The 16,372-nt window shown below is 41.2% G+C and overlaps 1 protein-coding gene across 5 annotated transcripts; it reads left to right on the top strand.

Annotated features, from left to right (window-relative positions):
• The first annotated feature begins 3,426 nt into the window (after positions 1 to 3,426).
• Positions 3,427 to 16,045, top strand: b3gnt5b (UDP-GlcNAc:betaGal beta-1,3-N-acetylglucosaminyltransferase 5b). 5 transcript variants are annotated; one of them, XM_026149782.2, is made up of 3 exons: positions 3,427 to 3,994; positions 11,045 to 11,151; positions 12,773 to 16,045. In XM_026149782.2, exon 3 carries the CDS (start codon positions 13,070 to 13,072, stop codon positions 14,231 to 14,233), a length of 1,164 nt encoding a protein of 387 aa, XP_026005567.1. In that variant the 5' UTR covers positions 3,427 to 3,994; positions 11,045 to 11,151; positions 12,773 to 13,069; the 3' UTR covers positions 14,234 to 16,045. The 5 variants fall into 5 exon arrangements, with proteins under 5 accessions (XP_026005567.1, XP_026005566.1, XP_080148660.1 ...); XM_026149781.2 differs by having other exon boundaries at positions 10,976 to 11,151; XM_080292534.1 differs by lacking the exon at positions 3,427 to 3,994 and adding an exon at positions 9,049 to 9,200 and having other exon boundaries at positions 10,976 to 11,151.
• Positions 16,046 to 16,372: the final 327 nt, after the last annotated feature.

The following is a 16,372-nucleotide window of genomic DNA, read 5'->3' as shown; positions in this document are numbered from 1 at the left end:
ACTTGGAGTGAATCACAAGGACACTATTTCAAATGATGTCTATGACGGTGGAATGGTATTTTATAATGGTTTGTTTTTAGACGATAAGCTTTTTACGCTGCATTCAAGTGTGTTCGCGATTTTATTTTATTTTTTAATTTTTGTTCCTTCCAAAAGTACTAATTCTATCTTTGCTAAGTTGGAGAGCCCTTGAAGGTTTTGTACTGATCAAAACTTTTGTAATTTTGATTTATTTGTAGCTGTATACTCAAAAGGAACAACAAAAAGAAAAATCTGGATTTAATTGTCGATGTATTATAACACAACGTGTAAATACTGATTTTAAGATTTGTTGGGGTTTTTTTCGTCTTTTCCCTTGTACTCTCTTTCTCTCTCACTCACATGGCTGCAGTCTGCAGCCTCCTGATCAGACTGTTGTAATATCACTCAGATCTCAAGGTCTAGAATAAAATCTATTTTGATAATATCAACGTCTTTGATCTTTTGCTTGTTGATTTCCTGTGTCTGAGTCATTTCTCTGGTACTAATTGAATGAATGTGTGTGGTCAATAAGCATTCTTTCACCTGTGTGTGAACAAATGTCACTCACTGCCCTTAAACCTGAAAACAGTTTTTTGTCTAGTTTTGTATTTGTTTTTTACTGATGGTGTTCCAAGCATTTGACAGCTAGGATGACTGGAGAGAAACGGCAATGCGTTACAGCATTTAAGAAACAAGTGTGGTCTTCAAAAAAGTGACGGCAAACATGAGGAAGGGTTTTTGTTTTTTTGTGAGCAAGCTTAAATCTATTTTCATGTTAGGAAACTAGATTAAGATCTGAAGTTTCCTGTAGCAAACAAAAATATTGTTTTCTAGACCAGTGTTGTGGCGCATGGAAATCAGATATCCAGTACCTCAAAATATTGTTTCCTAAAACCAATTAAAACCAATTTCCATATAGAAATGTCAAACATAACAAAACATGTTAATTCATGCACTCAGTACTTGGCTGGAGCTCATGGGAGTTGGCTGGTTATGACCACTGGAAAGGTAAGAACATGGTTGCCATTTTTGGCACTGTGGGCCAGTGCAAAGTCCCGCTGTAAAAGGAAATCTCCATAAAAAATGTATTCGTTTATTTCCTATGAAGTGCTCTGAAATGGCGTTGACTTTGGACTCGATAAAACACAACAGACCAATTGTGACCAGCACCAGTTGATCACACGGCACCTAAAATCCCCACAGACTGGACTTAATATGACTCCAGACTTTAAGACCTGGATTTCCTTTTGACCACTGGGCAAACACTTCTTTTATTTTTCTTACATCAGGTAAAACACTTCTGATGTCTCTGCTTCAAGTGCGTGCTCATATTAGTAAAGTGACAGTTGTAGCAACGTCTGCGCATGGTGGTTCTCCAAGCACCAACACTGGCCTCAGTCCACTCCTTGTGAAGTACTCTCAGGTTCCTGAGATTCCTCTCGGGGCTGTGATTTTCCCTTTTCCTAACACGGTTTTCCCTTCCTTTCAATATCCTGTGAATATGCTTCAGCACAGCTCTCTGAGAACAGTCTGACAGAGTGTTAGGGCCACATTTAGAAAGAAGACTTTTGTTGATCGTTTTGAGAATAAAGCCTTTTCATTTTATACAAATACACTCTCCCAGGTTTATATGCTTTTTCCATCTGATCAGACGCAGCTTTCTGCACCATCTTTTCAGCATCCCTATACTTATCACCACAGAAATCATTTCCTTCCTTGTTACTAAAAGTGATTCTGAAATACGATTTCACAAACTCTGAGAGTATAGCAGCCGTGGCACTTTGTCTTGAAACAACAACCGTTACCTCCTTTTGACTTTATTCTCTAAATCAATTCTATTTGTTTTCTTAATGTGTTTTCTTAATCTTAATTCTTCCTAATACTCCTTTTGTAGAATAGTCATAAGCCGAAATGAAGACAAAAGTATTATATAACATTTATTTATTATATAACATGTTCCGAACAAAGGAAATATATGAAAATTTATTTATTGAAATGCATTGGTATTTCTATGAACAAAGCGACAACTCTCACTTCACTTTGTTTCATAGGACTGAAAAGTCAGCTCTTGCGAAGGTGAAGCAATATTCCATTGCTTCAATATTTCTTGTTAAGCACCAATGCGATCTCCCTTTCGCCCCCGTACCTGGGGGCGTGGTGCTTAAGAAGTTATAGTAAAGGAAACAATGTATGTGGTATAGGCGAAGGCAGAGCCGTGCGATCTCTCGCCTGTGATGTTTGTGGTGAGGTTATTTGCCACTATAATGCGTGTGGATGTCATGGTGAACTTTTACTTTTTCAAACTGTTCTTTTTTTCAGGCTGGAAACAGAATACATTCTTGAAAAGCAACAACTGGTCACACAAGTTTGAATTTTTTGGTTTTTCTCTAATACACACGGGCTGAACAGCGTACATTGAAGCTGAAATATACCACGTGTTTTAAATTAACAAGGCCTGTTAACCACTTGAGAGTGATCAGTGGTCGTTATTGACTAGAACTAGCATATTCTTTTTGACAGTATACTTTTACACATAAAGACGACCCCCGTACCCTTAATGACGAGTTTTGACGCCTCAGTATATATCTATAAAGATGTGGTTTCTGGGTTTTCCCGAGGGTAGCTGCATAGAGACCACCCTCGCCAACTTCGTATGGAAACTCAGTCATCTTGTTCTATGAGGATGTCTGAGACGTGGCACAAACAGCTCAGTAGGGTTACTTCTTTTTCTTCAGCTTTCCAGAGTTAAAGAGTTGAAAGATTTGTCTGACAGCACTCAGACCAATAGAAAAGTCCAAGAAACATAGTGATCCATTTTTAGCGTCACATATTTGTAATATCAGCTCAAATCTTGACTGACATTCATGTGTCATAATATGTTTACAGACACACTCCTGGACTTTGGGTTAAATAATGTGACAGATATTTGAAGTCATGTCAAAGCTGATAACACAGAAAACACCAACACTGGCCTCAGTCCACTCCTTGTAAACTCACATTCACTTTATTCTGTTCCAGCAGATGAATGATTGTAACCTGATCTTTTTCTAGGTAGCGAGTCAATGAGACATGAAAGCTGGCATGCTTTAAGCCCCATATACACGAAAACTAAAAAATAAAGGAAAGATTCTTAGAAATAGCTGTAAGCGACAAACAAAACTTCAGTTCCTGTTAAACATTTTGAGTCTCACAGATAATATCTTACAGTCAGATTGCTATGAAACTAGATTAACTACATCCAGTTTACGTTGGGGGTTTTAAGTGGCATGAATGTCACTTAAAACTGATCCATCTTTTAGATAGACAGATCAACATGGTTACTTGTCATGCCCTAAAGACAGCACTTTTAACTGTCATTAGAATTTGCATGTATTCAGTTGAGCGTTTATACTGATAGAATCAGAGTTGATAGATCATGGATAATAATCTGTGCCTGACGTTCAAACTAGTAGTGTTCAGTGGAGGGGAAAGTGGTGTGGACTTGCTATTATTATTTATAAAAGTTGTGTTTTGAGGCCTCTCACACTTGCTTTGTTAGTTTTCTTCAGCCCGTCACATGGCAGAAACATGAGACCTGGATATCCTGATGGATCTGACGCTAACTAAACTAAAGCAGTTGTCGCTATGGAATCATTATTACTATTGTTATTATTGCTGGGTGATTTTTATGCCTGGTCGCTACAGGTGTCACTACTTTTCTTGTGGGGTGATGAGAGTCCTTTGGTTTATAAGATTAGATATCTATGGCATTGATAAACTCTGTTTCACAATGAATGACCCGTTTCAACAAGGCATAGACAAGAAACAGACTTTTAACAGACGGGTTTTTAACAGACTGTGTGCTTCTATGCAAATTAGCCCCCCCTCGCTCCGAGAGGGCGTTTGGTTCCTTCCAGCTACCGTGCGATCAATTAAACGGTGAGGATCGTGGAGTAGTCGGCAGCGGCTGGGGGAGTTCTGACCGTACTATAAGGTACGCACAGCCACTTACATTACACGAATTTAATGCTTTATTTCAGTTGCAAGATATTGAGAATTTCTTTGGTTAAATTAATTTTAGTGGTTAATTAAGTAATCGCCATTAAGCTAGCTCATCGTCTTCTGTTGCTACTTGAAGAGAAGTAGTTTTATATTTAAGAACTCGCGCGCGCGCGAGCGAGAAACGATAAAACTTTGGTTCCGTGTCAGTTATCTTTTCACAATAAAGAGATAGCAAAGTGTTTCCCATAGATTCATAAAAACACTTAGAGACAAAACAGGAAAGACAAAGTCAAGTGTTTCGGATGCTTTGAACCGTTTAGAGTGTCCGTTTGTAGCCGGTTTAAATCGGTGTTAATTATGAGTGTGACTCAGTCAAGCAGTGAAGCATCCTGCTTTCCCGTTGAGTGTTGAAGTGTGTTCCTTTTTAGGAATTATCTTGCGATCATGGTTGGGCTTTTATCATCATTGTTTGGGGAAGGGAACAGAAATGCATGGCATTGCTTTGTTCAGTGTACAGTGTCACAGTGGCTGCATTTTAAGCCTCAGCATTGAAGTTGTTGCTTTCTCTTGGTTGTAGGTTGTAATAATGCTTTTAAATACTGTAACGTTTCCTTTTTTCATATGAGGTCTATGGGGGCTGACTCGTTTTTATGCTAGCTTCAAGTGGGACATAGAGGAACTGCAGAAACTTACATAAAATATACATATATCTATTGTTTGAGAGCCTCTCTTGTAGATTACTTTTCAGATATGAGTGCACTTTCTGTCTTGTCTCTGATAAAAGAGGGCAGGGGTTCACAGACTTAGAAAGAAAAATATTGGTGATCATTTTGAGAATATAAAATGTGCAGATTACAGTTGTTGTTTTAAGATAAACTGCCACGTTAGTTATACCATCTACAAAACGGCTTGTTTAGCTGAGTTGGCAAAACAAATTGATCTGCCATCTTGTGATAAAACATCCTGTTTAGTGCACACGGGTGTAATCCACGACATTCTTATATCTGTGTGCCAGACTTTTCATTTTATACCAATACACTCTCCCACATATTTTTTTCTCCATCTGATCAGACGCAGTTTTCTGCACCATCTTTTCAGCATCCCTATACTCACCACAGAAATCATTTCCTTCCTTGTTGCTAAAAGTGATTCTGAAGTGCGATTTCACAAGTACAGCAGCCGTGGCACTTTGTTTTGAAACAACAACCGTTACCTCCACATTTTGACTTGTCAAAAGGTGGTGACTATTTCAACAGTTTAAATGTAACGTCACAAAGTGTTTGAAGATTTCCTTCCGCTCATCTGAATCGTTGTCAGTTTCAGCCCCTGAGGGACCCCTGCGTTTAGAGTAGACACTTGTCTGTTGATATTTTAAAATGAGATTGTTCATAAAACAAAACGAGACAAGAAACATTTTATTCGTCCCATATTTAGCAAATCCATTTGTCTGTCTTTTGTGCTGTTTCCAGTTAAATAAGATTTGAGGGATTTGTAAATAATTAGCTTTCTGTTGCATTTTCCATTGTTCAAAAAGTGTTTTATTTATACATTAGTAATCTTAGTAATCGACTGAGTCTCTTTAAAAGTTAGTCATTATGTCTTAAAATGAGGAAAGCACAAAGAGGAAGTTTAATACTTAAGCCATATAACTGTAAAAATCATTTGTTCTGTTAATGCAAATGGAATGAAACTTCCCAAAGGTGTGTATTTTTTTCAGATTTTTTTAATTTTCAACATCAGCTCCTTAATAATGTCAATAATATTCACTATACACCAAATTGTTCCTCTTGACTCTATCGTGGCCATTTGTGGCCAATTGAAACCCATTATAACCACCTTTTTTGATTCCTTGTTATTGATAGTACTATATCATGCGATTTAGGTAAAATTTCTTTCATTCTAAACTCAACACATGAAAATTGTAGTTTTTAATGTTTTTTAACAAATTACATCATTTACCCATTTTTGGCCAAGCAAACGATTTCATGTAATATTTCGAGTTTCTGGTAGCGGCCTTTGATGGCCTACCACACTCCAATGGACCAATATAATGAAACAATTTTGACATAGGTTTGATCTTAAGGATCTAATAGGTTGTGTTTGTGCATGACATTGCAGCACAAACATGTATTTGCAAGATAGACTGGAATAAATAATGACGCATCAAACATTACATAGGCTGCAGTGAATTTCTGTGGATGCAGGCTATTGAGCTTTGAGGTTCCCAGACAAACTCAGCTTTGAAGCACATGTTAAAAGCACTTTTACTCTTGTATTTTTCATAAAAAGATACCATACCCAAACTATTAACTCTAGAAACAAAAACAAAAATAAAAAACCCAATCACAGGACATTTTGCAGAGTTCAAAACTGCAGCTGCAGCGCAAACAACAACAAACACTGTTTGTAAACGTGTCCTGGAGTTTATGCAGATGCAGACGTTGTTGTAAGTAAGCCTAACAGCTTCCAGATCATTTATTCTGGCTATATGGCAAGAAGGTCATCACTGCTTCAAGCACTGCCTATATGATCTGGTCAGAGAGCAAGGACACCAAGCAGTCCTCTGTCCTTGAAGAAAAGACATCTGCCCAAGAGGAAGAAACTTACTCTCCAGAAGATGAGGGGACAATCTCCAAAGAGGCTGACTGCATCACCACTGATGATGAGTACTAGCCAGTGCCTGAATCCTCTTCTTTGGGGGAGGATTGGGGTTGGAGGGCATGGAGGTGGAGGTCGAGCAGCTGATGGAAAAGAACATAGGAGCATTTTCTGAGACCGAGGAGCCGGTGACTGAGTGGATCCCTCATGAAAGGAAAACCATGTGGGTCCCACCACTGAAGAGAGACTGCTCTACAATCCAGTACCCACTGGTATCAAACCAGGAGTCACCCTGTATGCAGTTTCCTGCATTAGCAGCCTGAGATCTACTTTTGACCTTTTTATAACAAAGGAGATCTTTTAGCTGCTGTGCACCCTTACAAACCTGCACGGGAGGCCAAGGTGTGAGGACTGGAGGATTATGGATGAAGTAGAGATAAAGCCTACACCAGAATAAAGCAATACATAGCATGTTGAATGACAACACTGGAAGTTCTCAGGAAGTAAAAAAAGGAAAGGGGTTCAGACTCCAACTGACGGAGGAGCTCCGAGGACGACGTCTTTCCTTCGGGCACCTTGGCAGAGGAGCCCCTCAGATGAAAACTGGCACAGGGGAAACAACCCAGAGCTTCCTCCCCAGCTCCTCCAGTTGCAACAGAGGACGATTTTGTTGTCTGTCTTTGGCTTCACCAAAACTACCACAGCAATATCCCACATGCCAAAGCAACGGAGGAATGTGCATTTTGACAGCAACACACAAGGAACCAGCAGTCAGTGATGGGGAATAAAGGATGCGTGAAAGCAAGAAGCAATCCTGGACTACAATAGGCACAAATATTGCTTGGATAACTTAGAGAGGATGCTGGCACCTCGAGTTGTAGAAAGAAAACTAACTGATGGCTGATGGCTCTTTTCTCCAATTTCCTGGATGTCTTGGGATACGATGCCTTTGTCCCGCCGGAAACAACTTCACTGAAGTGGAGGAGTCCTCTACAACCTACAAATGAAGAGTGATCCTGAGAATCAGGGACACATGCTGGTGACCTCAACAACTGCAAGACACCCTTGTCCCTGATTCTCAGCCACTTCTGCCATTGATCTCAAGATACAGTAGTATGAACCAGAGTGTGACCCACATCCCACCAACGAAATGAGAAGAAGGTGCAAAAGGCGCACCTCCAGGACTGGAACAGCAGCCCCTTGCACCAGGTGTAGAAAGTGTGCCTACAAAAACCACTCTAATGTGGTTAGTACATCTTGCTGCTAATGAGGATGCACACAGAAGCTCACACTGGAATATAAATTTTGATCATTTTATTGGTCATTTCAGTGGTTATTTGGTCATTAAATTGCCTTTCTGGCCACTAACACACCATGTGTGATTTTCTTTTTGTCCATTCACCCCCCCCCCCCTCCCCCAAACCCCCAAAGAAAAGATAAATAAATAAAGTAAAAATAAATCATTGTTACTGTTACTGACCTGCAATGATGATAAAAAAAATATTAGGTTTCACCATTCATATGCTAAAAAATGTCAACTTTATTACTATTTTCCACCAAAAGCGTAGCAATAATACATAATCCGACTGGTATTCAAAGGGTATAATATCTGAATTTGAATTGTATTTTGGTTTTTATGACTAGAAGCGATGCTTATTTAAAAAATCAAGTCAACGAAAGTAGGAAAGTGTTTTAATATATATTAATTTTATAGTATTTTGTAAACATAAACAGGGGGCGGCCATTTTTGGCCACGAACAAGCTGAGAGGGAGTTTTTTTTTATTTTTCTGTCACTGCACAAAAAAACAAAGATGCATAAAACTCATTGATACTTTTAATTATTGCTACACATCTAACCTCCATCATGGTTAGAAAATAAATCAGTTTGCATGTATTATTTAGAAAAAAATGTGGATTTTATGCTTTTATCCCTATATAAATCATACAAATTATGTGAGTTAACTGGTATTTAAAGGGTTAAAATTATGGAGGAAATCCCTGGGAGGAAAGCTAACCTCTGAAAACAAGCTTTCAGCAATCATTTAAAACTGGTAACAGCATCAGCTGACCTGATAGACTCGAGCACAATTTATGGTCCAGCAAATGCGTCCATCCACGTACACTTTTCAGTCAGACAGAGGGCAGAGCAGGGTTTTCACCCAGCTGAGATGTGCTCCAGTGCAGTTCTCCAAGATCGAGACTGCAAATTGCTGGAAGTGGATGACGTAAGCGACTTCCGATTGTTGATTGGTCAACAAGTGTTTCAAGGCAGTTGAAGAATGCTCGTATTGACAAATGGAATGTCTTTATTTTTCCAATAGCTGTTGAGCTAAACATGCAGAAACATGCCTTCACGCTGGCGGCTGACTTTTACGTCATCAAAACAGTACAGGCGGGTCAGTAACCCGGAGCTGATTTATTGCTTTCCGGTATCCAGCAGACTGCACACGAGGTGTAAGTCTTGTTTGAGGATCTCTGACGATGGTTTAAGCCAGTAGTACTGACATGAACAACTGTTGCTGAGGCTTTGTGGTGGGTTTCCAACAGCTGCAGAGCGGTCAGAGTAATATCCTTCACACAGGCACTGGGATAGCAGAAGGTATGCCCACCGCGCACCGCCACATGTTGGAGCATAGAGGTGCCGAAAACAAGCACCGTAAATGTTCAGTACTGCAGTGTTGTTGAAATGGGAGCTTTCTTTGTTTAGTGTTGTGAATATTAACTATTTAAGCTACTGCTGAGAGGAGGGGCTGTATGTCTGCCTGTCTGCAGCTATGCAGTATCAACTTGGTAGCTGGAGGCATCACAGAGGGTGCTGTTGGTGTCACTAGTGTTCCAGTTGAAGATCTAATCCAGGGGTCTCAAACTTCAGGCCTCGAGGGCTGGTGTCCTGCAGGTTTTAGATCTCACCCTGGGTCAACACACCTGAATCAAATGATTAGTTCAGTACCAGCCTCTAGAGAACTTCAGGACATGTTGAGGAGGTCATTTAGCCATTTAAATCAGCTGCGTTGGATCAAGGACACATCTAAAACCTGCAGGACACCGGCCCTCGAGGCCTGGAGTCCGACACCTGTGATCTAATCCAATTTAGGAATTTATTACTTTCAGTATCAGTCGGTTTTTAAGTGCTAGATGGCTCATTACCAAGGTGTTACACAAAAAAACATCTTGTGACGGGGAAAACCAATGAGCTTTTGCGACACTTTATTGTTGCTAAACATATTGATGTCACTGGTTACAGAAGAATTTATAAACTACTGAAGATTTCAGTGAGCGCTGTTGGGTCCATAATCCGTCAGTGGAAAGAACATAATTTTACCATAAAGCGGTCTTGAGCAGGTGCTCTCTGCAGGATTCTAGAAAGAGACATGCATTACTTAAAGGGAAGCACCTGATCGTGGCCAGTTTCTGCTCCCGATTCAATGCAGGATGTGTTAAATGTTAATAAAGTAAATTAATGACACCTGTAAGTGGTTTTATGGCTTTCCCATAATTAAAAACTGTCCCAGTGATCTGAGATCCTTTTGTGTGCCTGCTGATCAAATAAGCATGTGAGCATTACTGTGAGTGTGCGAGTGGGAAGCCAACCCCGAGCACAACTTTTTCCTCACACTTTCCCAATACAGTTAGTCATATGCTGTGCAGAACCTGATGCATCATAGTGTAGTCTTTCACTTCTGTAACCTCCTGACAAACATTTCTGTCTAATCAGGTCATTTTGTATATTTTTAGACATCCAACGCACCGGCTCTCAGGTGAAATTCAGGGCACGCCGCTTTAGGATTTCATATTTCCTGTTTTAATGGAGTGGAGGCTGCTACATTTCATAATAAAGCTAAATAAATAAAAAGGGTTGTGATACTGAGGCTTTGGTGTGAACACTGAATGGATAAAGTGTGGGCTTTTTATAGTCAGAGCTGTCAGTACGTTGATTATGTTGCCTGTCACTGATTGCCTGCACATTTTGCATTAACACTCTTTTGAAGGTAGTCCTTTCCTGGTGTTAGACAAAGGGACCAATGATGTTGGCTAGTATACAGGATGCAGTGTGTTTATAGTGCATTTATCTTCAGATACCGATTGGTTCCTACAGGTTCAGAAAATCCAAAGGTGTGTGTGCGTGACGTGTGCAGGGAGTTTGCTTGTGAACTTGAAAGTAATGTTTGTCGGAGCAGGCTTACTCTTATTGTCCTTCCTGCACTACCAACCTACCGAAAACTGCCTGCAGTGCAAAAAAAGGGAGGGCGCAAGAGCAGAGATGGTTCATTCAGAAACAAGCAGAAGTCTGCACTGCACACACAGACCAAGAGAGGGAACAGGAAAAACAGGAAAAAAATTCCTACACACATTCTCATTCGGATCCTCCCACAGGTGGTTTGACTACTTCACAGAAGACTGATGCCAGCCTCTGTTGAGTCTTTTGCCTCTTGTCATCTGAAGGAGGGGTCAACGTCAGACAGCAGAGACGCACCGTGCAGTCAAGAAGGAAGTTCAGTATAGGAGAGGAGGCTGTCGCTGGATTCATACGGTGAAACTTTCTTTTGCCGGTAAGTGCTAGAATAATCATTCAGGTCACAGTTGGCCCCCATCTCCTTCTCATTTTGCTTCTGTGCTACAAGACTATTCATACAAGGGGGATAGATTAGGTTGAGAAACTGGCTTAAGGCTGCTGTCTGTCTACTGTATCCTGTAGCAGAATCATCCGTGTAGAGAAAAGTGCACAGTTTCAACTAACACAGGAGTCCTGAAGATTATCTATAAATGTGTAACAGATTAACTGGTTCATCGTTTATGAGAAATGCAACATGTTCTTCTTTACTCTGTGCATGTGAAGGATATATTATCCTTCTGTAAACATTGCATATAGTTCCTCATTTCCACACGCATCTAAAAAGAGCTACAAGCTCTGACCTCAGCACATGCAGATAGCGCTAAATGGAAATGATTTTTGTTTGTGGCACTGCCTTCAAAGCTCGTGTTAGAACATTGCCTTTGTTAGCTGTGCATTGTTGCACGTCATCCCCTCTCTAGGGAGGCGCAACTCCCTCCATAAACAGATATCTCAAACCTTTAGAATAAATACCCAATAATGTCTCTCCCAGTTATTAAGGCTGAAGCATGTTTTTAATTCTATTGTGATTCGGGTAAACAAACCCTGTAAATTCATGCTAACATGTCACGCACCGTTAAGAACCCTCCCTTTGGCAGGCTTGTAATGAAGACATGAATGCATTCCCTCTTATAAAATATCTGCGAAAAATAATAATAAAAGGAGCGCATCACGCAGGCAGCAAAGTAATAAACTAGATGAAGTGTTAAGCGTTTCTGTGAAGCGTTTTTCATTATTGGGCAGAGAGAAACGAAAGCCATTCGGAGCCACTGACCCCATTAGGCACAGGCCACCCAGTGATGTTTAAAAAGCTCCCCCCCCCCCCCGCTTTTAGCCTAGGCCTTGACGGAAGCGAGTTACTCTGTATTGTGCTGCTGAGCTATTCTGACACCGTCCATTGTATCAGTGTTTTCCATGACTCTCAGCGATTTCACTGGGTCTGCACAGTAAACCCCTCCATTATACAAGCTTGCATTGCAACATTTGCTGCGTTGGCTTTTGCATTCTTTTCGCTCACACCATGACCCCCAGATTCCCCACCAACACCACCATCTCCCATCGACCACAAACAATCTGCTCTTCAGCTAATGGTGCGACTCTGGGACTTGTACATGTGGGGTTCACGGGGTGATGGCGGGCAAAAAGTATGTTTGCGAAATTTGAATTTGACACGAGAGATGCATCTGCCATGCTTTGCCGCCAAGAAGGACGTTATGCCTTTTGAATGTTTCCGTTTCCTCCTGTCGAAATGCACGGAAGCAGCCTTATTACAGTTTTGCATTTTCTGATTAGTTTTTATTTCATTTAAAATTTTAGTTTTGAATTCAGTTTATTTTCAGTTAGTTTCCAGAGTGGACTTTTATTTTAGTTAACTAAAATGATTTTTCACATCTAGTTGTTGTTTTTAAATGTGGTTCTAGTTGCCTATAATCACCTTACACAGATTTTTTTTTCTAAATTAAACTATATTTAGTTTAATTTATATTTAATTTATATATAATATAAATTATTATTAATTTATATTTATTAAACTATAAATGCGCTCTCTCTCTTTGCAGAACCAAAAATTAAGTGGGCGAATAATGAGTCGTCTGCTGCTGAGTGACTGAGTGGCTTTCTCCCCCCACCCCGATGGATCACACTTCCCAGCAGCCCCCACTGAGTCTCACCACTGCCTCTGCCTCCTGCTGAATGTTGGAGAGCCTAGGATGGAATACCAAGCAAGTGATGCTCTGAGGCAATCAAACAACACTGTCGACCTCCATTACCTTACCCCCCCTGAACGCACCAACACCTGCTCCGCTGCCGCCTCCTCTCAGACAGGGACCGCAGCCACTAGTTGATCCCATTCCAGGATGTTTCTGAATTTCCGCCGTGTTCGAAAATGCCAGTTGGTGCAGGTGATGACCACCTGCCTTGTGCTCTCTGTGGTGATGGTCTGCTGGCAGCAGCTGGACAACGGCGTCGTCAGCCACGTCAAATCCTATTCCTATCGCTACCTGGTCAACCGGTTCACCTACATCAACAAGAGCCTCACCATCCCCCGAAAGCAAGCCAGAATGTTCAGCAACTTCCAGTACCTTATGGACCACCCCAATAAATGCGTCGGGAAAGATGTTCTCCTCCTCCTCTTTGTCAAAACGTCGCCAGAGAACATTGAAAGGCGAACGGCCATCAGGTCCACCTGGGGGAACGAGACCTACATCCAAAATACCCTGGGGGTGACGGTCAAGGTGGTGTTCGTTCTGGGAGCAGTTCAGACCAAGAAGACGGAGCCTCTGTGGAGCAAGAGGAGTGGCGTTGGTTTTCAGGATCAGCTCATCCAGGAGAATCGTCTCCACGGCGACTTGATCCAGCAAGACTTTTTAGACTCCTTCCACAACCTGACCCTGAAGCTGATCATGCAGTTCCACTGGATGCACAGCCGCTGCCCACACGCCCGCTTCCTCATGACCGCTGACGATGACATCTTCGTCCACATGCCCAACCTGGTGAGCTACCTGCAGGACGTGAGTAGCAGAGGTGTTAAAGACTTCTGGATCGGTCGAGTGCACAGAGGCGCGCCGCCCATCCGCGACAAGGAGAGCAAATACTACGTTTCCTATGAGATGTACCCCTGGGTGACCTACCCAGACTACACAGCTGGGGCTGCGTATGTTGTCTCCAGTGACGTCGCGGAGAAAATCTACCACGCCACGCTGACGCTGAACGCATCCATTTACATAGACGATGTGTTCATGGGCATCTGCGCCAACACCGTGGGTGTGTCACCACAGGAGCACACTTATTTCTCAGGAGAGGGCAAGGCGCCGTATCACCCATGTATCTACGCAAAGATGATGACATCACATGGACACATAGAAGACATTCACGCCGTTTGGAAGGCAGCAACGCACCCTCAGGTGAAGCAGCAGGTCTCCGGATTCTTAGGGGATCTGTACTGCACCGCTGTGAAAATGGCTCTGCTTTGTAAACCCTACTATTTCAACACCTACCCCTGCAAAGCAGCCTTTTCCTAGTATTACTCAACACTTTGTGCGTATCATCAGACTGTGAGTGCGAATGTGTCACACTGTAGATCATGAGCACATGCTGAGAATATTACCTCGGTCCTTTCAGTCGGACAGTCACGTTGAAGTGTTGTGTTCAAGACCCGGCGATTTGTGTCACTGTGGGTGTGAGATCAGTGTGTTTAGAGTTCAAACAATAGATTCTCATTCACAGCACAGTGTTTCAAAAGTCCTTCAATGTTCACACATCGCCGCAATTAAAACTCAGTAGTGGTGCAAATGACAAGACAACATCCTCATTGTCCTACTGTGAAATGTGAGGCTTAAATAAACGAGCCATGGTTATTAAAATTGACTGACTTATCTGTGAAAACGGAAGTGATTCATTTGGGTGATGACAATGATGTGTGAAACACCTAATCGAACAGACCTGTGACGCTTCCTCTCTACTTTTGCACTGGGGGGAAAAAAAAGACATTTGACTCACATTTGTAAAAATGTGTGTTATTTGTTTTTCGTTTGGGTTTTTTAAAATCAGAATGAAGACTGCACTCTGTTGCTGGTGAAGAACTTGAGAGTTTGTGTAAAAGGGAAACAAGGTCTGAGGAAACCTCAAGCCAGCCTTTTGAAGTACTGAAAGGTTTGTTTCCCCTGCTTTGCATTTCTCCAAAGTGCTTGCGTGTGTTTTTCGCGCCATACTAAAGATATTCAGGTCAGGTGGTTTGTAAACCCTTTGTGTGCCCCCTGTTCAGTACATATCTGTGGGACTGAGGCATAGCGGCACATAGTAATTCATGTATCTCACTTCAACAGATACAACAGTGTCATACCATCACAAAGATTGGCAATCAAGCCAAACCTGGTTCAAGTTTTAAAGAGTTGTAGCAGTGACTCAGCGTTGTCTGATACAATTTGACATATATGGGGAAAAAAACAACTTATTTGCTCGTTTTAAAAACAAAAACAAAAAAACAACAACAACAAATTTCCCTGGATGTATGATGTGGATGATAAATGTGGCCAGCATGTAAGAAACGAGTTACGAGTTAATGGAAAATCCTACCAGCAGCAGACTTTTGCACTTTGACTGCATATTTCAAAAAAGGTGATATGAATCTAAAGATGATGTTCGCTCATAAACATCTCCAGAGCATATTTTACTATCACTCTGCTGTCTGGTTTGTGCTTGTGTGAAAAACAAAGTGAAACTTCAGAACTTCAACTCTCACTCTCTATGTAAAAAGTTTAATGAATTAAATTGATTGAATTGAATGAATTAAATTACTTTTTTTTTTTTTAAACATTTTGTTTTTAGTTGAAGCGGTTTATTCGCGCATCATCTCGCACCTACAGCTGTTAATGGAGGCCATAATGTATCTGCGGGCGGTGGTTTACTTTAACTGCCATCAGTTATGGTGGGAAGCTGTCAACCACAATGCAGAACGTTGCATTCAGACTGAGCAACGCAGCAAGTGTGCTGTCGAAACCTTGTGGTTTTTCCTGTGTTAAAATAAAAAGGTTCCCGAAACAGGCGTCCGTCTGACGCCACAGTCAGATCGACGGCACTGAGGCCAAAACATTTTTAACCTTTCATTTAATGAAAGCAGGGATTATGTTTTAATCAGTAAGAGATGCATACGCCTCCATTAATATACTCTTTGCCTTAAAGTTTTTCTATAACAAAAAACCCAAAGGAGCTACTACACACACAGACTGGAAGGCTCACTTGCTTCATGCTCCCCTCTTGGTTAAAATTGCTAAATTGTTTCCATTTCTTCTTTCCTGCAGCTGTATTTTGAATAAAAAATATTTTAAAAACTTCCCTTTTGAATATTGAATTGAAGTTTTATTTTTTTTTTAAACTTAGAACGCAAAACACTAGGCTCTCTGGATTTGACTTGATATTACGCAGTCAGCACAGGTGATGAACATGCCACCCTCTGCTCCCTTTACTTGGCCTCACTGGAAACTGTCTGCATACATATTTATTGCACCTCGTTCCTGAAATCCGACGTCGCCTGGATTAACTGTTCTAGAAACAGATGCTCCGTTTCCGAGGCAACTTGTAAAGGGAGAGCAGGATTTAGGAGCGTCCAGAAAACGGTTCCAGCTGTCTGCATCTGTCTGGCAGTAATTGAGTTTAGGAAA

Source organism: Astatotilapia calliptera, chromosome 18 (assembly GCF_964374335.1).
Source record: "Astatotilapia calliptera chromosome 18, fAstCal68.1, whole genome shotgun sequence".
NCBI classification, from domain to species: domain Eukaryota; kingdom Metazoa; phylum Chordata; class Actinopteri; order Cichliformes; family Cichlidae; genus Astatotilapia; species Astatotilapia calliptera.
This window is presented reverse-complemented; position numbering and strand designations above follow the sequence as displayed.

Bases quoted from the DNA above. Each gene is read 5' to 3' on its own strand.
- b3gnt5b (XM_026149782.2), top strand. From the start codon at position 13,070: ATGTTTCTGAATTTCCGCCGTGTTCGAAAATGCCAGTTGGTGCAGGTG.